Source organism: Exophiala viscosa (genome assembly GCF_022695815.1).
Source record: "Exophiala viscosa unplaced genomic scaffold EDD37scaffold_3, whole genome shotgun sequence".
NCBI lineage: Eukaryota > Fungi > Ascomycota > Eurotiomycetes > Chaetothyriales > Herpotrichiellaceae > Exophiala > Exophiala viscosa.
Genome location: NW_026944355.1, coordinates 563,259 through 584,931, shown reverse-complemented (window position 1 = coordinate 584,931; position 21,673 = coordinate 563,259). Strand labels below are relative to the sequence as shown.

General features: G+C 51.1%; 10 protein-coding genes across 10 annotated transcripts; 8 read left to right on the top strand and 2 right to left on the bottom strand.

The window, feature by feature from the left end:
* Positions 1-603: 603 nt before the first annotated feature.
* On the top strand, positions 604-1,818 carry EDD37DRAFT_607341 (uncharacterized protein; the record flags this gene model as incomplete). The annotated part of the gene is made up of 1 exon (XM_062814966.1): positions 604-1,818. The coding sequence occupies one exon, from the start codon at positions 604-606 to the stop codon at positions 1,816-1,818; it is 1,215 nt and encodes a 404-aa protein (XP_062671640.1).
* Positions 1,819-2,457: 639 nt separating this feature from the next.
* EDD37DRAFT_625496 (uncharacterized protein) lies at positions 2,458-4,428 on the top strand. The gene is made up of 2 exons (XM_062816240.1): positions 2,458-3,865; positions 3,913-4,428. The coding sequence occupies exons 1-2, from the start codon at positions 2,942-2,944 to the stop codon at positions 4,030-4,032; spliced, it is 1,044 nt and encodes a 347-aa protein (XP_062671639.1). The 5' UTR covers positions 2,458-2,941; the 3' UTR covers positions 4,033-4,428.
* A 1,504-nt stretch (positions 4,429-5,932) lies between these two features.
* Positions 5,933-6,968, top strand: EDD37DRAFT_316928 (uncharacterized protein). The gene has a single exon (XM_062811395.1). The coding sequence runs from the start codon at positions 6,032-6,034 to the stop codon at positions 6,905-6,907; it is 876 nt and encodes a 291-aa protein (XP_062671638.1). The 5' UTR covers positions 5,933-6,031; the 3' UTR covers positions 6,908-6,968.
* On the bottom strand, positions 6,968-7,899 carry EDD37DRAFT_316931 (Haloacid dehalogenase-like hydrolase-domain-containing protein). The gene has a single exon (XM_062811396.1). It carries the CDS (start codon positions 7,749-7,751, stop codon positions 7,029-7,031), a length of 723 nt encoding a protein of 240 aa, XP_062671637.1. The 5' UTR covers positions 7,752-7,899; the 3' UTR covers positions 6,968-7,028.
* Positions 7,900-7,982: 83 nt separating this feature from the next.
* Positions 7,983-11,014, top strand: EDD37DRAFT_625491 (uncharacterized protein). The gene is made up of 2 exons (XM_062816239.1): positions 7,983-9,264; positions 9,352-11,014. Exons 1-2 carry the CDS (start codon positions 8,257-8,259, stop codon positions 10,696-10,698), a joined length of 2,355 nt encoding a protein of 784 aa, XP_062671636.1. The 5' UTR covers positions 7,983-8,256; the 3' UTR covers positions 10,699-11,014.
* Positions 11,015-11,354: 340 nt separating this feature from the next.
* Positions 11,355-13,317, top strand: EDD37DRAFT_316921 (uncharacterized protein). The gene is made up of 2 exons (XM_062811394.1): positions 11,355-11,662; positions 11,717-13,317. Exons 1-2 carry the CDS (start codon positions 11,545-11,547, stop codon positions 13,024-13,026), a joined length of 1,428 nt encoding a protein of 475 aa, XP_062671635.1. The 5' UTR covers positions 11,355-11,544; the 3' UTR covers positions 13,027-13,317.
* Positions 13,318-14,199: 882 nt separating this feature from the next.
* On the top strand, positions 14,200-16,359 carry EDD37DRAFT_316847 (retrograde regulation protein 2). Its single transcript, XM_062811393.1, has 5 exons — positions 14,200-14,637; positions 14,697-14,994; positions 15,054-15,216; positions 15,270-15,495; positions 15,547-16,359. Exons 1-5 carry the CDS (start codon positions 14,422-14,424, stop codon positions 16,216-16,218), a joined length of 1,575 nt encoding a protein of 524 aa, XP_062671634.1. The 5' UTR covers positions 14,200-14,421; the 3' UTR covers positions 16,219-16,359.
* Positions 16,360-16,481: 122 nt separating this feature from the next.
* On the top strand, positions 16,482-17,812 carry EDD37DRAFT_316808 (uncharacterized protein). Its single transcript, XM_062811392.1, has 3 exons — positions 16,482-16,505; positions 16,586-16,960; positions 17,190-17,812. Exons 2-3 carry the CDS (start codon positions 16,807-16,809, stop codon positions 17,552-17,554), a joined length of 519 nt encoding a protein of 172 aa, XP_062671633.1. The 5' UTR covers positions 16,482-16,505; positions 16,586-16,806; the 3' UTR covers positions 17,555-17,812.
* On the bottom strand, positions 17,576-19,715 carry EDD37DRAFT_316725 (uncharacterized protein). The gene is made up of 4 exons (XM_062811389.1): positions 19,194-19,715; positions 18,139-19,146; positions 17,961-18,091; positions 17,576-17,910 (listed from the first exon to the last, which is right to left on the bottom strand). The coding sequence occupies exons 1-4, from the start codon at positions 19,358-19,360 to the stop codon at positions 17,597-17,599; spliced, it is 1,620 nt and encodes a 539-aa protein (XP_062671632.1). The 5' UTR covers positions 19,361-19,715; the 3' UTR covers positions 17,576-17,596.
* A 450-nt stretch (positions 19,716-20,165) lies between these two features.
* On the top strand, positions 20,166-20,636 carry EDD37DRAFT_648201 (uncharacterized protein; the record flags this gene model as incomplete). Its single annotated transcript, XM_062817981.1, has 1 exon — positions 20,166-20,636. The coding sequence occupies one exon, from the start codon at positions 20,166-20,168 to the stop codon at positions 20,634-20,636; it is 471 nt and encodes a 156-aa protein (XP_062671631.1).
* Positions 20,637-21,673: the final 1,037 nt, after the last annotated feature.

The following is a 21,673-nucleotide window of genomic DNA, read 5'->3' as shown; positions in this document are numbered from 1 at the left end:
TATATATCGTCCTGCGCTTGCAGTTTGGCCACGGCCATCCTGTGTTGGAGGAACCTTGAAACTTGTTGGCTCCGCCTGCGCCCGCGCCCGCGGACACCTTTCTATGACACCTACGACTTGACATCTCTGTTGCGCCTCTACAATTCATACGCACAGAAATCCGACCCCCATGGCGCAGGGTGAATATACCGTCTTACCTTACTGTCGGATTTCACTTTACTTGACACTTTGATCGCGCGCTTTTGCGCCTTGACATTCTCTTCGACCACCACGCGCACCTATACCAGTGGACGGAACAGTCACTGCCTCTGTTTTCATCCTTCCCTTACGATCATTCAACAGTTACCTTACACCTGCACCGCCTCGAGTCCCGATGCCTTGTCTCCACTGTCTGGGGCCTCCTTCGAAGTACAAATGCTCCGGATTATACACCCTTTGTCCTCATTGTCTCCACCAATACAGCCTTGTCGAGTCACAATCTCTTTATCCTCATTGCCTCCTCTACACCATATCCGCTATTTCCACGAACGAGCCGACAGCAAGGATAGCTTGCCATACAGCACACACTGTTGACTCGATTCTAGCAAGCGTGTGAACAGCATTATGGGCTCCACAACTCCAACGTCAGCAGCTATATCGGCACCCCTCCCCAAGCCACCTCGCTCTTTGCTCGATCTACCCGTCGAGGTTCGAGTCATGATCTATCGCCACATGTTCGACAACAGCCACCTTACGCTTTTCCTACCTCAGCCTCGTCAAGTCGATATTTATAGAACGCGGTGGGAGCCTCCTCGCAATTGGAATATCGTACCACAAAATTTCCTACCTCAGCCTAGTCGAGTCAATATTTGGAGAAAGCGGTGGGACTTTCGAGGATCTCGCAACGACACCGTACGACAAATGCGAAAGATATGGGGATCAAATATCCTGTTTGCCTCCAAGACATGTCTGACTGAGGCCCGACCAATATTTTTGCAGGCGGCAAAATTCGTTTTCCCTGCTGGTCGCGACCCATGGCGAGAAAATGACACCCTTCAAGGGATTACCCAGCGAGAGGTTCAAATGATGTCCTCAGTCGCATTCCAGGTCACCACCAGCTGGTATGAGCTAGATCCTTGGGCTCCACGGTATATTGACTGCTGGGGAGGCTTGACCAAGTTGAATATCGACTACCCAGACGTGGTGACGGAGATGGAGTTCGAGGTCTGGCAGGTGGATCTCCCTCTTCCTTTTCTCGTCCGTGATAGATGGGTGAAACTGGGTCATGGAAGCTTCCTCGAAGTCATGAAGAAGGCGGCAGCAAGAGATTCAGAGGCAAAATTCGAGATCAAGTTTTCTCTGAGATGCACCAATGAATGGCCGAAGATTCGTGCAGAACTGCTGACGCAGACAGTCTGGGCGACAAATATACGGGAAACCGAGATGATTATGGAGAAGCGTTACGAACCGAAAATGTTGCGTAATCTTCTTGCGGAGTGGAGTGCAGCCGAGGAGATAGCCCATAAGGCAGCGATTACGGAGGTCGAGATGGCGAAGGTGAGGTTTGCCGAGATGGATGCCGAGTTGGCTGCCCTGATCGCTGCTGGAGGCGAAGACGAGACGGAAGACGAGACGGAAGATGAGACGGAAGATGAGACTGAAGATGAGATCGAAGATGAGACCGACGATGAGACCGATGATGAGACCGACGATGAGACCGATGACGAAAGTACGCACGAAAGAGTATGGACGAGAGTACAGACAAGAGTGCGGATGAGAGTGTGGATGAGATTACAAGCAAGACACACCAGCGTGCGGACAAGATTTGAACTATTGTGATGGTGTTGACTACATGGAGTGCTCGGGACGTCATCGAAGCTCTTGTCAAGGCGAGACCTATGGTAAAGAAAAGCCTAAAGAATGATATGCTGGTGGAGCCAGCACGAGATGGTGGGATGCATGCTGGGATGCTGGTCATCAATTGCAGATCCGGGATGCATATGAGCTGATCTGGAGGAAACAGAGTGTCAGAGTCCAGGAGAGCTGTGTTGTGACTACAGCCAACAACATACATGCATTCAGTACTTTTAGAAACCAGTATCATTACTTTCTTACATGTACCCCTTCTCGAGCCACAGTATCTTTGTCTAAGTGTCTAGGGTCTTCCCGAAGTACAACTTATCCAAGTCATACTTCCTTTGTCCTTATTGACCTCGAACTCGTCCTTGTCGAGTCACAAGCCCTTTGTCCTGCTTACCGATCGACATATGATGTAAACTGTAGTATTTTCGGTAATTTGGATTAGTATTCTCCAATATCGGTATTCCCACTATGAGTCTTAATACCTGTGCAACGTCTGGAACCTTGGAGTGTCCTGATTAAATGTCCTTCTGACGCGAGCCATCGTGTACAGTAACGGCATCTGACATGTTTACAGTTTGCCCCTTTCGTGCTGTGATCGCCGCTGGGTGTCGGTTCTGAGTCATGCAATTGATTCAATTTGGTGGTTCAGGCTCACCATACCTGACATACCTTTGCGTTCGCCTCATGAAGAAGCACAGCTGCGACTCCGATGATGGATTCGAGCACAAGAGGGACTAGGACACTGAGCTGTCCTTATGATGGAGGAGTCGTCCACGCTGTAATACAAGTCGTTTTCTGCGCAGTCGACGATATTGCGCCAGCAAAGGTCAGATTATTCACACCTGCTGGTTGTTTCCTAGGTAGCCAACATCAACGTGAAGATACATACAATCACTGCCTCAGATCGAACGACTTCCCCTTTTGGATACTCATTGTTATGGTTTGAGGCTTTTTCTCACTTCAGACTTCATGGATCTTCCTCAAGGAACATTCTCGCTCGAATGTCAGAGTTGTCCTGACTCCTCCTCTATTTGCCTTGTTTCTTCCCGCCACTCGTCTTCTTGGTTGTGTATATCATCAAGGAGTCTGCCTCGACGAGATGGCCTCATCAGCAAAGATGATGCTTCTTACGTTGTGTCTCTGCATTTTGGACACAGCTTTGATCTTGTTTTCATTCGACAATCTCACCGGCACCAACGTCGTCTCTCGACAAAATCTGGTCAATGCTCTTCCGATTATCCTGATGCTCACAAGAACGGCTATCTTGATACACCTTTGGGTACTCGTCCTAGGCAAGGAGCGATGGCCCCGCAAATCTCGGTCCTCTGCTATCGGCAAACACAACACCTCTGCTCGAGAGCCGGTCTCCTTCTTCGGCCTGCCACTTGAGGTCCGCAATCTGGTTTACCAATCTTTGTTCGCTGGTCAGGACATATCCTTAAGGAAGGACGACCACAAATCGATCGTCGAATTTCACAAACCGAGATTCGTTATGCCACAGATTCGACGTGACCGGTCCCTTGGTCTGAACATCCTCCTCGTATCAAAAGCGTGCTTGCACGAGGCAAAGGCGGCATTGTTAAACGAAGCGAACTTCTACCTGGAGTTTAATCAACTCAATACGCTTTTGGAAGATACACTTAGGGGTTTCTCCAAAGACGACCTTCTGAGGGTCCGATCATTGCATTGCGACCACGAGCCAAGATGGTACTCTTCGATGGAACACTGCCACCCCTTGGGGACTATGACTAGGCTGGCCAAAGTTGACGTCCTGTACGCTTTCGACATGTGGTTCGATGTCTTCGATATGAACATGTGGCTGGATGCAATTGACATGTGGCCTGAAGATGATCCAAAGGAGTACTTACAGGCCAACATCATCTCCATACTGCATGATCTCGCACTTGCATGGAAACCGTGCAGACACAAGGCACTGCTTAGGCACTTCAAAGCTCAGGCGGCAAGAAGAAAGGGTATGAAATTGGTCTTCAGAGTTCCCATCCCCATTGATGGCTTCCCAATTGTAAGTGAGGTGGTAAAGGTGGCTTGAACACAGCTGACGACAACTAGGATATCTGCGTGGAACTGATGTCACAAATGGTTTGGACAGAGGGAACGTTAGGCGACGATAACACTCTTCTTCCTGAGCAGAATCTGCCCGGTTTGATGGCGATCTTCGAGGACGTTTAGTCGACGACCTTGAGGACGGACATTCCGACATCTTTCGGTTTTCTTTTTCAAAATGCACACTGCACACTACACTCTGGCATAAGGAACTTCTGCATTCAATTGTGACAGCGTTGGCGTTTGAGAGATTTCTTTTGACAACATCTTTGTATTCGAGTTGTTGACGCGGATCAACAGATACTTGGCTCGCTGAAACTGTGGTAACATGGAACAGGTGACAGAGCGTGGGATATGAGAGGACGGCTGAGAACTCTTGTTACGACGGACTAGATTGATCCATGAAGGTGGCTGGGACAGCGCATTGCTGAAAGTAGACATGAAGGTGTTGTATGTATCATTCAGTGCTTCGAGAAGGTTTTAGTAGTTGAGGACGTGCAGAATGACATTTCCACGCCAGCGGTTCAGGGTCCTTACTACTCCGTACTGTAAAGTAAATCTGCACCTGCCAACCATCGCCGGAATGCAGCATACCTCGCCTAACTTAATCACCCTGCAGCACGTCTAACGATCTGAGCTTATTGTTCGCTTATCAATTGACACTTCTAGGCCTGTTCAGGTACGAGGTCAGATTCATCACATCATTTGGTCGACATTGCCGCTACCCGACAGACAGGGGTCTGGAATTGCATCTGCATCTTCAAGAATGCGTTCATGCAATAATCGCAGCCAGCCATCGGAAGCACCATCAGCCACATCCACCTTTCCCTCAAGCTGATCAAGCACCCCTGCTTTGACTTCGAAACCATCAAAGCTGCTAGTGAAAGCCACAACCCCTAGGCAGCAACACACGCCATTTTGCATGCCGAGTTCGGTTGATGCCGTAACAATGCAGGGCCTGAACTCAATGCGTGAAATGATGGTTACTGGGCGAAGTCGGGCTCACGAGACTTACTGACATTGACACTGACTAGGTCTGAGCACGCGAGAAGTTAGCCGTCGAGAATCTGGAAGCACAGACAGAAGGAGGTCAACCGGAGACAATTCACCACTAGTAACATGTGCACAATGTCTCATGGTTGTACAGTTGGAATCTTCAGTATCAGGAGCATTTGCCGTAACGCAACTGTCAACCTTGGAGCCATCGACGAGATTTTCAGACTATGAGATCGTCAACATGGCCAGATATATGAAAAAACCAGCTTGTCCCCTGCACAGTTTGATTGCAGATGTCATAAAGAGTAATCCAGGGACTGAATAGGGCAGATGCTACGCTCCAAAAGCCCGCAATTTCGGCATCACCACGTGGTGACTGCGGATTAGGCGACGTATTACTCAAGGCCTGAATATCCGCAGACGTTCCGGCAGTGTGTTGCACTTATCCGGACGGGGGAAGCCTTGTCGAAGACCGCCCGGAAAAGCGACACCCCTGTTTGTGTTGGCCTGTGCAACCACGCTCCGTATCTGGAGCCAAACCAGAACCGAATGCAAGGGGTCCCAAATCAGAATGCATCTACCTAGTCAGGGTGCGAATCGCATCTTGTTTCCACAAGGCAATCCTTGGCGTCTGGTACTTTTGCATGGCCCCAGTGCCCTGGTGGCTCAATATTCGAAGCTTCGGGTTCAGCCGGTCATACCACTTCACGAAGACCCTCGCGGCTGTATCGCTCTCCCCGGCTGCTAGTCGTACGGATTTGACAAATGGTGGACATGTCCAAGACTTTTCCACGATGTGCTGGGCTGGGCTGCTGCATGAGCATGGGGCTGTGTGACGTACGTATATGGAGAATACATAATACTGACAAAGCCCTCGCGGAGAGGTGATAGAAATCTTCAAAAGTCCTTTTTGCTCACCATCGGTCGACATACTTCTACTGCGCAAGGTCTTCGAAGAAACAGCTGCCTCAATAGGTCCCGCACTTTACTACAAAAGCCTAGCTTGGTCATTGACTCGGGCTCAAGTCTTGCCATCAAAAATACATCAGTCACAGTAAACATGACTTCGACAGCAGAGTCAAGGTCAAAGTCGCCGACCTGAATACATTTGCTGTACGTGCGGCCTGGTATGCAGCGAAGCACTTCTTCGTCATCGGTTGAAACATCATGTTCCGTCAACTCAAATCGCTCCGCTTCATCCCAATCCACTACATCAACATGCGGGATGTCAACAATAAGTCTTCATGCCTCTCGATATGCTGACGACCACTATCCACTCATCAACACCATACACCCAGAGATCGTGCCTGATTGCGTACCAAAAGACCATTCCGTGTTTTATTGTGCGCGTCAAATGGCTCAGATCCACAATACTGTCATTCGAGGACTGAATGCATCTTGGAATTATGCAGCCCTTGTCAAGACCGAGACCCAACAGGCTGCAGACTTTCTCCGCTTCAACCAACAGCTCTTCACAATGCTTGACCACCACCACAAGGTCGAAGATGACTTCTTGTTTCCCGCGATTGAGAGTATGCTCCATCGTCCTGGTGCGATGGAAGAGAACACCAAGGAACATGCCTCCTTTGCAGAAGGCCTAGCCATCTTCAAAAAGTATATCTTCCAGACCAAGCCTTCAGAATTCAATGGTGTCACTCTCCAGCATATCATCGAGTCGTTCGCACCCACTTTGGTCCAAAATTTACATGATGAGATACCGATGTTGATGAGCCTGCACGTGCTTGACTCTGCAGCACTTCTGAAGACCTGGAAGAAAGCTGGTCGACGTGCCGCCAAACATGCCCGCCTATATACCTCAGGACCTTTGACACTAGGCTGCCAGGACAAGACCTTCACCATTGATAGCGCAAAGCCAGATTTTCCGGAGATGTCTTGGCTTATCGAGGCTGTTGTCCGGAACTGGCACAGCAGGAAAAATGCTGGTGCTTGGGTCTTTTGTCCCAGTGACCTGTCTGGGCAGCGGCGACAAGTGACGACTGTTTGAATTGCAAGGAACTGCCATGATGAATGGTGACGACGACGGTTGTCGGTTGGTTTTGGTCATTCGTTTGAGCAAGCTTGTTGATGTGACGATCTCCTGTTTTATTGTAATATACCTGTATCTATCATACTGTATTTGTATCCCTGTCCTTGAGTAGCTCCGGGAAAAGATCTAGAAGTTCGCGAAGATGACTGATCTGGAATTTGCTCGCCTTCTCTGGTAGTTCAGCCATATCTGGTTCGCGATAATGGACGGTATTGGTCCACCCTCGCTGTGATGCGCCTCGACAGTTCGAGAATGAGTCATCCACATAATAAATCTTGGTGTCTTTCGTTGCGCCAGCCTCTCTTTCGGCCTTTTCGAACATTGCTGGCATAGGTTTGGATACGAGCGGTACCTGCGAATAGTCGCAATATGTAATCCCTTCAAACAAATCTGCGAGACCCAGAAGTTTCACCACCCGGCGACCGTGGGTGATGTATGCATTGGTGAATAACCACATTTTGACCTTGGTCTTGTCGAACGATTCGAGTACCTCTCGCAGCTCTGCATCCGGTGAGAGCAGGTCGTCTAACGGCAAAGCGTCGTCCACCTCTCGGTTGAAGTCTAATGGATCCACCTGATGATGACGAGCGAGTCCGTCGATGGCCAGGCCGTAGTCTTTGTAGTACCGGTCGTGCAGCCTCGTTGCTTCCTCTGCGGGCATGTCGAGGTGACTGACGAAGTATTTGTTGATGAGTCTGGCCATGTGGTCGTGTACTTTTTTACTGCTGTGGTAGAGACAGTTGTCTATGTCGAAGAAGAAAACGGCTCGGTTGTCCGATGAAGAGGAATCAAGAGAGCCCATAGTTGCGGAAAACAGTCTATGCTTTCTAGAAAATGTCTATAATGCAGAAGAAAGAGCGCTAACAATAATGAGAGAATGATGTATGGACTGAGAAAAATGTCAGATATATGTAGATGCCATAATGTTGCCATGTATGACTCGCTGTCACATCATTATTTCATTAATGACTCGATGTTGTCCTCGTCAAATTACACCGAGACCTCGAGTCACGTGTGAAGCAAGGGCTTGGCAGGTTTGTGGTGGCTGGTGATTGCCAGTCGGTCGAATCCAGTTTTGTTTCACTTTGCCAACGCGTTTCGAAACTGCGCTGCCTCAATTCCCTGATCTTCATCAAGACTGCACCTTTGCACAGGTCGCGTCGCTACTGCTTCATCATATCTTTTATCATTCTGCTTTCTCATCGACTTTGTCTTCCCACTGCTATCTGGTCTGAGTACAACCATGTCATTGTGCAGGTAACATTAGTGGTTCATTTGGCGAAGCTCAGACACGCCCCTTTGCAAAAATGTCAGCTATAGCTGGCCCTTTGCTAAACGGCATTCTGCCTCACCCAGGAACATCGCTCAATGAAGCGTCGGAGTTTGAGAAGATACTTAGGATCCGCGATGAGGTCTTTTCTGGAAGTCATCCTAGACTGACAGTGCCTGCGCATGCCCTCAGACTTTCCTCTTCTCAAACTCCTGCCCAGTCGCATTTGAATGTACCTCCTCCATTTCCCACCAGTGCTTCGCCAAATCGTCCTGCGACCACACAGTCCAGGCGTGAAGAAGATGCTACACAAGTTCAACCAAAACCAAATGGTCTTGCCAGCTCGTCTATTCAACCTGCCAGCAGTAATGTTTCTGAGTTTGACCCTATCTTCTTGACGAAATCAGATGATCTAGTTAGAGCCGAGATCCAACTGAAACGACAGAGATTGGAGAAGGCTTTGAAGGAGCAGTTCGAACACAAAAGACAAGACGCCCGCAGAAAGCCTGCGCCCTCCGAGGCCAAACCGGACTTCGACCTTCCAGCCATGCTTGCCAAGGTGTTGAACCCAGTCAAATCCCCTTCTTCCAAAGACGAGGCCGATGCCAGCGATTCCGTCGACGAAAACTCTTTCTATTCCAGTAGAGCCCCCGACTCAACACCCGAAGGGCCGGACGAGTCTGGAGAAGATGCTGAGGATGCTGTGCAAGCTGACAAGCGTTCAGGGCCGCCTGTCGTGAGTGCTGTCATGGGTTCGCCCTTGCAGCAAGGTGCCAATGTTGGACCGTCCGCTAATCTTGCACGCCTACCCCAGTCGGCCACTGTTCAGACTGTTACTGCTGCCGCCAACATGGACTTGGATGATGAAGAGGAAGAAGGCGAGTACTCGCCCCCAGAGGCGACGGCATACCCAGCGTCAAAAATTGGCCCACCCGAAGCTATGCAAGACACTAGAGATCCACGCGGGCGTCCGTTGCGCCGATACTCGGAAAACGAAGACAACGGGAGGAGGCCTCTATCCCCGTCTGAGGCCAATATGCGGATTGTAAGAAACCACATTACCTCCCCTCTTGCCCCCCAACCATCTCGTGTTTCTCCCCTTGCTGTAGCTAAGGACGCGATCTTGTCACAGAATGGCCGAAGACAATCTCAACGGATTGGTAAACCGGGAACTCCCCCATCTCTCGATGACTTTCAAGGACAAGGACTCCCTCCTCGGAAAAGAAGAAAACTCGAAAAGCGCATTGAGAAGAAGGCGAGGCGAAACGGTGCATATTCTCCCGGCGTCAAGGAAGAAAATGTTTCGCCTCCACCATTCCATGATGTTCAACCACTCGGCTCGGGGAGAGTGCGTCCTATGGGTGACCGTCCGATCGTCATCGATGATGAACCGGAGCAAGAAGCTCGTTACATGCCTCCTCCAGAACAACGGTATGTGGATTCTCCTTCGCGACCAATCCATCGTCAAGTTGAGCAATTGATGCCACTGAGTGAGCCACGCGCGTTGTCCAGAGCAAGTGTGAGACCAGTACGAGACGACCAGGATCTGCGTAGGGTCGCCAGCATGCACAACATGCGAACAGAAGCTCCCCGAGAATACGCTGAACCGTATTATGAGACTCCTACACGCACACGAGCCGTGTCTTATGCTCGAGCTGGAAGTCCTGCGATCATGGAGTCAACCCGTCACCCACGCGAAGTTCCTGTCGAATATGATCGTACTCCTCAAGAGGCTAGGGTGGTTCGAACTCCTGCACCAGTTTACCGTGAGATCTACGATGACGCTGAGCCTACCTATCGCTACGTACCAGAGCCTATGCCACCTCCGCCCCCGGTTGAGAGGATCGTGGTCGACCAGTATGGCAGAAGATTCCGCGAGATTGTGCAAGAGCGACCATCGGCTGCTCCTCGAGCAATGTCAGTTCGAAGGGAAGTAGAGCCTTCCTACGAAAACTACCGCTCCCCTCGTGCTGGCTCGGTCTTTGTTGACCCAGGCCCGGAGCGAGTCTACCAGCCATCAGACATGCCGCCGCCACCCACTTATCGCCGTGCAGGAGAGTCCGTTCGTCCTTCAGCGATGTCTGGGTCAGCCACTCTGGAGTACTATGATCCAGGTCCCCTACCGCGGAGCTCCAGTGTTCAGGTCATGGATCGTCCGCCAAGAGCGACTGTGTATGCCGACGACAGACCCGAGTATCGCGAGCCCATACGCATGGCAAGTGTACGACCACCAGAGACTCGATACGAAGAAGTTCAACCCATGGAGATGATGACACGGCCACAAAGTGTTCGCCCTGTCGCACGTGAAGGTAGCGTTTTCCACGATAGGGCGCCGGTCAGTCATGAGTATCTTCCTGTCGAGCAACCCAGATACCGGGCGGTCGAGCCAGAGCAGAGATATTACGACGCTCAAGGCAGGGAGATTATCACCATGGACGGAACAATGGATGGAAGGCAGAGGATTGTGGAGAGGTATTGAGATTGGGAGGGGGGATGGTCATTGAAGTGTGGGCCGAAAACACTTGGAATCTGTGGTGTGTACAATGATGTTGACGGTGTGGATGCTACATAATAATCATAGCCACGAGCAAAGAACGATGGCATTCGATTCATGCAACCTCAAACACAGCCTCCCAAGCTCTCAAGTCTGATCGCGATTGTTTCATGCGTTGTTGATGCAGGTGGATGAGCTATAGCTGGGGTGTTTTTCTTGAGACGACCCAGCTTTCATCTTCTTATTGGCCAGTTACATAATTCTACGCGCCCTTCCTCATGTCATCCCATTTCTTTTCACCTCTTCCCTTTCGACAAATGTTAAGCCCTGCTCTGGCCATCAACATCAAATGCACTAGGGTCATCCTCTCGGCGCTTGGTGAATCTGATCCTCTCGGGTAATTTGTTTGCCAGTGTGGCTTGCACTTGGTGGCAGCTTCTTGTCCAACCATCCTCGAAACACGTCAAGCTCCCCAAGCTGCCGGCACTGCGATGCGAACATGCATTCGACAAGCGCCCGGATTACAATGTGATTGAAGGGATTCAAGATTCGCTACAACAGTCCCTGGAGCCAGAACCGTGGTTGAAGATGAGCTCGATAGGTGTGTTTCATGTTTTCACCGTGGCTGCTTGGGCCGACCTTGCGAGAAATCGAGGTAAGAGGCAGGGCTGCGCCTGAAACTTTGTGACCGTTGTTCTTCCTCTCTACAGGTCCAGTTGACTTTGCTCTTCCCCGTGTTGTAATCGATGCTGGCATCTCACAACACTGTTCTTCAATCGCGAGCGCCCCCCATACCCAAGTTGCGGAGGTACTCTGACCATCATCGTCGAAATGAGAATCGGACCAGCGTCGGAGGACTCACTTGAGCCTGGATGCACTCTCACGTTCTTTGACTGCCTTTCGCCGTCGAAGAGAGATAGTGAGGGCGATAGGGTAGTGCCTCCACAAGGTGAGTCGAAGGCGCAGGCATACGATCACGGAGATCCCGTCTAACGGCGTGCAGGCGTCGAGCGTGAGATGCAAATCATGTATCAACAGCCTCACCTGGTTCCCCCCATGAAACTCACCGTTTACGATGGCTTGCCGACAACTCCTACCCCGCTACCTCCCTCACAACTCTCGCAATGGGTTTCTCAGAGCAAAGCCTCTCTCAAATCGGGACTATCCTTGCGCAAGCACACCTCCACACTGCTGAGCATATCCAGCCCTCGTCCGACGATGCCTTCCACCAACGACTTACCACTTCGCCGTGCAGCGCACGAGTTCAGACCTCTGGAGCTTAGTATCTACATGCCCAACAATCGACTGTCGGAATTGCCAGAGTTTGACCGATTGAGCTTTACCGATGTTGGCGAAATCAAGCTGCCACCCCGAGCTGTGCTTCGGACGCAGTCTGAACACTTCGTTCCTCATAAGGTGTCAATGATGCCAGCACCAGTCAAGCCCGCATCAATGATCGAGCAACGCCGAATGTCTCGTGTGCGACCCGATACCTCATCGACTGTCATCGCCACATCTCGGCCTCCTTCAGAATACGATGCTCTTCATTCACATCCGGTGTCTTGGGCTTCCCTCCCAGGGTTGCCGCCTCCTATCTACGCCAGAGGTCGTTCTGAACCATCCGTCGCTATCCTCACGCCTATGCAAGAGGAGTTCAGTCCGCCCGTCTCATCGGTCACCATTGATGGAGTCGCGCTTGCTTTCCCTAAGGATGACGATCAAGAACCTCCCTTGGCTCCTCATTCCGAACGGCCATCTTCCGAATTGCAAGCCTCAGCTCCGTTCGTACCTGCATCCTCCTCCAGGAACTTCTCCAAACCAACCGAGAACACCACTGCAGCTGCTTATTTCCACCATAATTATCAGACACAAAAGCAAATATCTCATTGGCTGGCACATCGAAATTCGTCTTCGATCAGTACCACAAAGTCATCCTCAACCTCATCCTCTTTCGCCGAACACCGTAGGAAGCGCTCTCAATTCTACCAATTATCTCCCCCAACGCCAAAGCCTCTGCAATTTCCTCCTGCTCAACATCAAAGGACCATGACGGAGTCGACTGTTGCAAGCACGGTGGAGAGCGATGTCTTGTCTTTCGAATATCAAAATCCAACGGACGCCAGTGTGACTACAGCAGATTCCCAGATCCGAAGTGGTACTACTAAAGGCACTTCTAAAGGCTTGCGGCCGATCGCGAGTGGCATCCCGGATGTGCCACCGAGTTATGCCGAGCTCCTGAAAGGAGAAGATAAAGTAATCATACAGGAGATTGGTGGACCATTGCGGAGTCCTGGTGTCGGCGTTGCTTTTTGATTGTCTAAAGAGCCCGGTTGCTCTGAAGAAGTTCTTTCTTGGTAATGATACCCCTTATCCTCGAATTGGGTCAGCTGGTCGACTCCTGCGAGAAACTTTCCAGTGAAGTGCACTTTTTCGCCGCCGTCACGCGGCACGATACCCTTATTGTTTTGACAAAAGTTGAAGACGTACACTCTTTTGTCTAACATGGACTCGGGGACCAGACCTCGAGCGTTGGCACTTGGGAGATGTATTGGTTCCTAGTTGTTACTTTGAAGATTGGCAAGACGTCGAATTGGAATGAGATAGATCCGCTGTGACAGCGACGAGCAGGGGAGAGCTATTATCCGGAAATGCTCTACATACAGTTGAGATTAATGCATGAATATCAAACCACCATATCCAATCTTTTGTGTCTTATCTATGACGGGTGAAGCAGGCTTTCTGCATCCCTAGTACCTATCTCACGAATCGGTCATCCGTAACCTCAACACGTTGTGATTGCGCACGAGTCCTGCGTGCCATCACATGCAGATACAGGTCGATCAAGCCATCTGCATTCCTCCCAGCATGAGCAGCTCTTTCGCTTCGTGGAAATCATGCCTCGTGATTGTCGGTCCCACTGGCATATTGGGAAAACTTCGGTGGGCGCCTGCATGGAGGAGCAAGCGCAGCTTCCCGGCTTTCTACAAGACGTGCATATTCCACGGCATGCAGCATCTGGATGGGTTCCCAATGATTATCTTCGGGTGATTCCTTCGTGGTGTGACATGTGGTCTTTGCTACAAGAATGTACAACAAAGTAGGGCATGGGGACCGGTAGTCGATCGCTGTCTGGATGCCTCCGTGGGGGTAAGAGAACGGGGTGACTCGGGGGCACCTCCGTTCTGTGGGATGCCCTTTAGCCTAGCACTAGCCTTAGTTTTCCCCGACTCAAGTCCGTATGGGGGCCGGTCATTTAGCCTCATTTACCAAATTCAACTGCACATTTTCCTCCACCACAAATCCACCAACGGCAACACTATTAGAAGTCGATCATCACATGCGCATCAAAGAGCAGATATCAGACACTTTTGATGGATCCATCTTGGCAATGAATTGTTTCTACAACGCCACCATTATCCACGAGGTACCTTCGAGGGCAGGCTAATACCCGCCTTCTCAGAAGTACCGATGTTGGTCCCCGACATGGTCATCCGGGGCACACAAGTGGACTAGAGTCGCAATCATCATGTCGACCTCGATCCACCGCACTGTCGGACTTTGTTGAGATAAGGGGTCCCCATATATATCCCCCATGGCGTCCCTCGACTCCAGCTCTTTCTCTCAGTAGCCAGCCCTGCCCATCTTGCCTGAGCTCCTCGCAACCTCATCATTCCCCCGTAAAGAACGACCTGAAGTCATATTGCCACAATGGCGGAACATCAACACAAAGAAGTGATGGACAACATCTCCGAGACTGCTTCCAATGAAGTGGTCGACAAGCCCCAAGTTGTTGCCGTCGAGGCGACGCAGGAAGCTCCTGCTTACATCAAGTCACTCAGCCCCGAACAACGGATCGCCGCTGAAAAGGCCCTCGTTCGCAAGATCGACATTCGTCTTATCCCTATGATCGTTCTCATTTACATTGTGAGTTGAGCTTTGTCTGGACCCTGGAACAGCATATGAACTGACATGGACGTTGACAGATGAATTACCTTGACCGAAACAACATTGCTGCTGCACGTCTTGCTGGCCTTGAGGATGAGCTAAATCTACATGGCACACAGTACCAAACTGCTGTTTCGATCCTATTTGTTGGGTACTTGTTGATGCAAGTTCCTTCGAATTTGTTCCTCAACCAATTCGGCAAACCGGCTGTTTACTTGTCCAGCGCAATGGTCCTTTGGGGTATCATTTCGACGTGCACGGCAGCTGTACAGTCCTTTGGTGGACTTATTGCCGTTCGTTTCTTCCTCGGTTTCGTTGAGGCAACATACTTCGCAGGTGAGTACTTGCTTGCGCTGATTAGCCTGGCCAACCCGTCTAACCAAACACTTTCCAAGGCTGCCTGTACTATCTTTCTGCTTGGTATACCCGCAAGGAACTTGGCTTCCGGACTGCCATGCTATACTCCGGATCCCTTATGTCCGGTGCTTTCTCCGGCTTGATCGCTGCCGGCATCACTGAAGGCATGGATGGTGTTCATGGCCTTCGCGCGTGGAGATGGTGAGTATCTCTCCCGTCTTCTGACGGATATAGCTTTCTGACAACTCTCATAGGTTGTTCATCATTGAAGGAGGAATTACGATCGGCATCGCGGCAATTGCGTACTTTATCCTGCCCAACTTCCCCAAGACGACTCCCTGGTTGAGCGACGACGAGAAGACACTTGCGGCGTGGAGACTCGAGGAGGATATTGGAGAAGAGGATCGCGCTGAGGATAATCATGCTTCATTGTTTCATGGGGCCAAGCTGGCTGCCCAAGATATCAAGATGTGGATCTTGGTGAGTATTTTCACCGTCCTCTGAAGCTTCGTGCTGACTCTTGTCGTGCAGATGATCATTCTCTTTTGCATCGTCTTTTCCGGTAGTGTCACCAACTTCTTCCCCACCGTTGTCGAGACGCTAGGTTACGGCAAGATCAATTCGTTGCTGTTGACCTGCCCTCCCTACGTTTTGGCCGTTATCACCACGTTCCTGAACGCCTGGCATGCCGACCGCACAGGTGAACGCTACTTCCACGTCACCACACCGTTGTACTTTGCCGTTCTTGCTTTCATTCTGGCCGCCGCAACGACAAGCACTGCGCCAAGATATATCGCCATGATGTTGATGGTTCCAGGCGTGTACACCGGCTACGTCGTCTGTCTCGGCTGGATCTCGAACACGCTCCCTCGTCCTGCTCCGAAGCGAGCTGCTGCAATAGCAGCTATCAATGCGGTCTCCAACACCAGCAGTATCTTCGCCAGCTACATGTTCCCCAGCTCTGCTGGTCCGCGCTACGTCGTGGCCATGTCAGTGTGCTGTGCTTCCGCGGCGACTGCGATCATTTTCGCGACTATTTTGCGATTCATTTTGGTCCGATTGAATCGCAAGTTGGACCGTGGGGAGTTTGTGGAGGGCGCGATCAATGCTCCTGTCGGTGGTGTGAGGCGGACAGGCGTATTGGCCGCTGGTGACGGTGTGCCTGCTGAGGCGGCTAGCCACGGGTTTAGATTCCTGGTATAAAGCTTGATAACGAAAGGTCGATACGTAGATATCAAGTAGAACGGGCCTTGATTGGTAGTCCTCACATCGTCAAGTGTACTCCAGACGAAAGATAAGTGATGAGGATCTCAGCGTACTCGGCTAATTGAATGCAACGTCAACCCTGCTTTTTACTCGTACCCCGGACAGAGGATGGCACGCCTAAACCGCCAAGGGACATCTCCCTTATCATGACGTCCGTCCTCACTCGACGACCATGCTTCATACTTTCCTTTGACAGCCATCCACACTTAATACTTCCAGAGAAGGTTTCATGATCTTCGGAGAATGATCTTGTCATCATTCGTTACCTACCTGTGCATACTGCTAATCTATGATATTACTTCAGTCGCTTCAGCTTCGATTCCACAGCAATTTCTGGCCCATGGCACCACCCAACAAGATGCACAACAATCTCTTGACCTTGTTGGTGGTCCTGTTCTACGCAACGCCACCTTCGCCGACGCATGGGCTATCGTAGACATCGTCGACGCCGCATTTAGTCCATCCGCCCCGACCAGATACCGATACCAATTCAAGGACAAATACCCCCAGGAGCACCGGCAATGTATGTACGAGGCTTACACCGAGGTGTTCGATCCAGAGTGCATCTACGTGCAAGTCATTCAATTGCCTGACCATGAGGATCCGGTCTCTGTGGCAGTTTGGGTAGACGCGAAAAAGTATCCCTTCTCGGACACGCAAGGATGGAATGTCAGGTCTGGTATGTATTAACTCATGTCTCTTTTGGCTGTCTTTGCTCTTTTGCCGCTCGCCGCAACACGAAGCGCTGTCGCTTCACCGTGTGGATGGACCCTAGACGATTGTCCTTGCGTCCAGACGCCCTCCTCCTCCGGGCATCGGTGCCACACCATGCAGCCCCTGGCACTGCCATCTCAAACACCATCCACGCGAGATTGTACACTGTACACTGTACCTGACAAAAGTACTAGGTTTACGAGGACAAGGTTCCAAATGCACTCATAAAGACGAAAACGCCACACGAGCCGCGGACTGGGACCAGAAATTCAGCAAAGAGCACAACAAGTACTTGAACGAGGTCTACGGGAGGAATCAATTCTATCTCGCCGCCCTCGCTACACACCCCGATTTCCAGGGCCGAGAGTACGGCGAACAACTTGTCCTCTCAGGACTCCAAATGGCCCCGATCCTAGATCTGGACACGGTCACATTGATTGCCACGCCGGTCGGTGAGCCGGTGTACTTCAGTCTCGGCTTTCGATCTGTTGCGAACATCAGTATCACGAGCGTTGGTGAGGATATGGTCTTTCCTTTTGATGTTATGGTCTATCCATAGCCCTACTACACTCAATACAATCGCCTTGTTCGGGTGGTATGTTTAGTACGAAACCTCAAAACCTTGCCACCCCTCCAACTTCTCTTTGATCTGGCCCTCGTACATTTCAATTCCACCTGGATGGGTCAAGATTTGGACTTTCTGCCCGGGTATGGTGGCTCTGTTCCACCAACTATTTGTCAGTGGGAATAATGTGGGCTTGTTCATCGCGTCGATCATGGCGTCCCAGCTATCCTCGGCATCTCTCTTCGGTTCCATTGTCTTCGCTTTTTCCTTTTCGAGTTTCTCAATGGCAGAAACGACCCAGTCGCATTGCGCTTCGATGATGGTAGGTCCATTTGATAGTGCGGTGGGCGCTTTGAACTGTCAGTGATCGTAACGTACAAAGGAGCACGAGTGGCCTTACCATGCGGAGAGTATACCATGAAGGTATTAGGGAACCCGTGGAAGGTCATCCCGAGGTAAGTGCGGATACCGTCCTTCCAGACTTCTGCTATATCCTTGCCCTCACGATTCTTCAAACCCATCTGTGTCAACCTGTCGATGTTAGCAAGGTTGCTCGAGAGATCATGACGGACACTCACGATCCGGAGAATGAGTCAAAGCCGGTCGCCAGAACCACGATATCGAGATCGATCTGCTTATCGCCGACCAACATGCCGGTCTCGTTGAACGTCTTCAGCGGTTGCTCATTCAGGTCCACAATATCCACGTTGTCCTGGTCGATGACCTCGTAATAGTCCTGTTCGAGCGGGCATCTCTTGGTGCCAAAGAAATAGGGTTGCTTCTTCGGTGCCATGAGCTCCCTCTTTCGCTCGTTCTTGATACGCGCCCCGACTTTACGAGCCCAGAAGTCGTAGACAATCTTGTTCGATTCTTTGTTCAGCAGGACATCAGCATAGTTGAGGAGCTGATAGCTGAAAGCGCCTCGTTGCCAGATATTTTCGAACCACGCTTCTCGCTCTTCGGGCGGCACGTCCAGGACCCCAAGTGACTGTCTCTTGGCAGGGAAGCCGGCGCCGCTCTTTCGTCCTTCGCGGAAAAGTGTGTCAAAGAAGGTCTTCCAGCCCTTCTGCTCGGCATTGCTCAGTTCCCGCTGTTCCATCGGCAGACAGTAGCTTGGTCTCCTCATAAACACGGTCAACTCCTTGGCTTGTTTGCCTAGTTCTTGGGTAACTTGAACGGCAGTAGCGCCTGCTCCGATGATGCCGACCTTCTTGCCTGAGACATCGATATCCTCCGGCCAATATCCCGTGTGATGGACGACACCCTTGAATGTGTCGAGGCCCGGGAAGTCAGGCACATGTCGACGATGGAGCAGTCCGGTACATAAAATCAGGTATTTGGCCTTTGCGACTTGTCCCTGGTCTGTCTTGACGGTCCAGCCGTCGTCAGCAGCCCATCGGGCGTCGATAACATGTGCGTTGAACTGCACATCCTTTCTCAGGTCCAGCACTTTGTCGAGATGGGCGAAGTACGAGCGAATTTCCACGTGGCCAGGAAATCGTTCTTTGAAGTCATAGTCCCGATATACTTCTGGAATGTTCAGTTGGTAGTACGGCCACTCAGAATCAACACGAGCTCCTGGATATCTTCGAATGTGAGTTGAGACCGGACTGTGTGAAGTCGTGCTATTTACCTGTTCCAATACCATACACCACCGAAGTCGCCGCCGGACTCGAACACCTTCACGTTGAGACCGAGCTTGCGGAGTCGATATAACGTGGAAATGCCGCTGAGGCCGGCTCCGACGACCAGCACATCGCAGTGCGCAATAGCGCCCATGTTTGAATTCGTGTCCGACATGCTGGTAAGCTGATGAGATGCAGACTTCTGAGTTGACCTAGGCTGGTTGCGAATACTGATCTGGATGGGCTCGTTGCAATATTTATAAGTCTTCCTTCAGACTGTCGTGAGCAACCAGATGAGTGCCGTCTAGCTCAGGCGCACGGTATGTATCTCCGTCCTGTGGCCTTGACACACCAACTTGACCCGTGATAATTGTGTCGTAGCCACAGCAATGTTGCCAGAGCTCGTCTGATTCTGACTTGCGGTGTAACCGCGGCCGTTGGCCGGTAATCTGAATGCGGGGACCCTGGTGTGATACCGAGGCATACCCGTCAAGATTGCTCCAGAACTCGAGCTATCATGGAAATGATTGCGATTAGCTCGAAGAGTCCTGGTGCAGCCAGGAGTGACACCCCCTGCATCTGTGCATGAGGCACTCGCGAACCGAGCCACTTTGAGGTCAGGCGGGCACGAAGCCGCTTCCGGTGAGGTGTACTTTTCTGATATCATGCCGAAGAACAAAACCTGCGCGCTTAGTACTGTGGGCGAGAAATCTGGGAGGGCACGGTCAACGTGGTTATCACACCTGTTCACCGTTTTGTGCGTACGGTCGCGCTTACCCTGTCAGCGATTGTCCAGCCGTGCCCCCACTAAGTTAGGTGGTTCACCCCCGAGCAAAGCGGAGCTGTTTGGGCTATGCTCAAGCCGCACTGACTCAACTGATCGCCTGTTGCCACGTTCAATTTCTAGATTCTCAATTCCCAACCGCCCAACCGCGCTCCTGCGGCAATCTTCTTTGGAGATCAACGTGTTGGTATCAGGAATGGATGCCATGTTCATCGTTGCGTGCGCTCGACGTAAGATCAACAACCTCGACGGTCGATTGACAACCTCTCCGGACGTCGACTGGACCAGCGGCCGTTTCGCTGGTGCGACAGTGCTCTACTTGCTCTGGGGTATTGTGTACGCCAGCTATTTGATCAGTGCCAATTGGGTTGTTGGGGCGCTGAGCAACGACCCTGCACGTTGTGCCATGTATTCGGGGTTCGCCAAGGGCACAGCATCTCTCGGCCTGTGCATCTGTTTCATCCTAGACACCAAGAATGTCACCTACATGACCCAGGTTATCATGCAATTCGTTCTGTACGGCATCGGCTCCCTGGCTTTGATTTACATGATTATTTATCATGTCAAAGACACCAATTACTTCCTTGAGGAACATGACATCGTTCCTACTCACGTGGTGGAAGAGGCTGCCGCCAAATCACACGAGGGGCTGAGACCATCGACATGAGTGCTCCTGGAGCCAAGAACAACATGGGGTGAGACAGCAAAGACGACAGGAGGCACAGGTAAGTGGGAAAGGGAGTAGGCATGATGCGGAGGAAGTAGATCCTTGACGGAGAAGGAATGAGAGGGGGTTTGGAAACACCGCGCCGTTCAAGGAGGTCTCTGTACCAAGTCAGCAACTTAATCAGACAGTTGGAACCAGTTGATGTTGGACCTGGTGAACGCAGAACACTCATGACATACGATTGCAGCTCTTCAAGACGAAAATGTACCGTCGTTGCGAATTGACAGGATTAGTAAGGGTTATTGGATTATCAGTCATCATACAGCATGGCCACAAGGATGTTGACTAAATGTCACTGGGGGTCCCCTGGGCTATCTTAGCCTAGAGCTTAGGAGTGCCCTCGCTCGTTATATCTCCTATACGGTAGTTTCCAGGCCTAGCAGCCAAGCGATCGATCTCGATCGGGTTGTACGGGGAGGAACGTCGCCGGGCCTTACTTGATTGTTTCTCCACACCTAACGGCAGGACCCCTAAACTGTCGTTGAAGAATATCCTCCCTTCATCAATAAGGATCATATCTTCCAACATGCACTTGCGTACCGCCGAGGACTGTAACGCAAGCCGTGCAGAATCATTGGCACTATATCGATGATGTCTGAGGGCGCGCCGTTGCCTAGGTGGACGATCAGGCTGAGAGTGACCTGTTTCTTCTCGTATGTCTGCCTTCCACATGTCGACACCTATTCCGCATCTTTGGGAAGAGGGGTCGCCGTCAAGGATACCCGTCACATCGAATCTACTAGGAATATGATGTAAGAAGTCTTATCGTGGTTGGGTGAGAAAGTGTTGACCTACTTGCGATCCTTGTTGTGGCTTGCAGTGCCAGTGCTTGCAGTTCAGCTCTTTTCCCCCGCCAAGAAATATCTCGCAAACTCGAATGGCAAAATGTGACTAAGTTGAATACTGTAGTTACTGACTCACCGCAATTCCTCTTCAGCACCATGTTGTTGGATCTTCTTGCCCCTGGGTAAGTCATC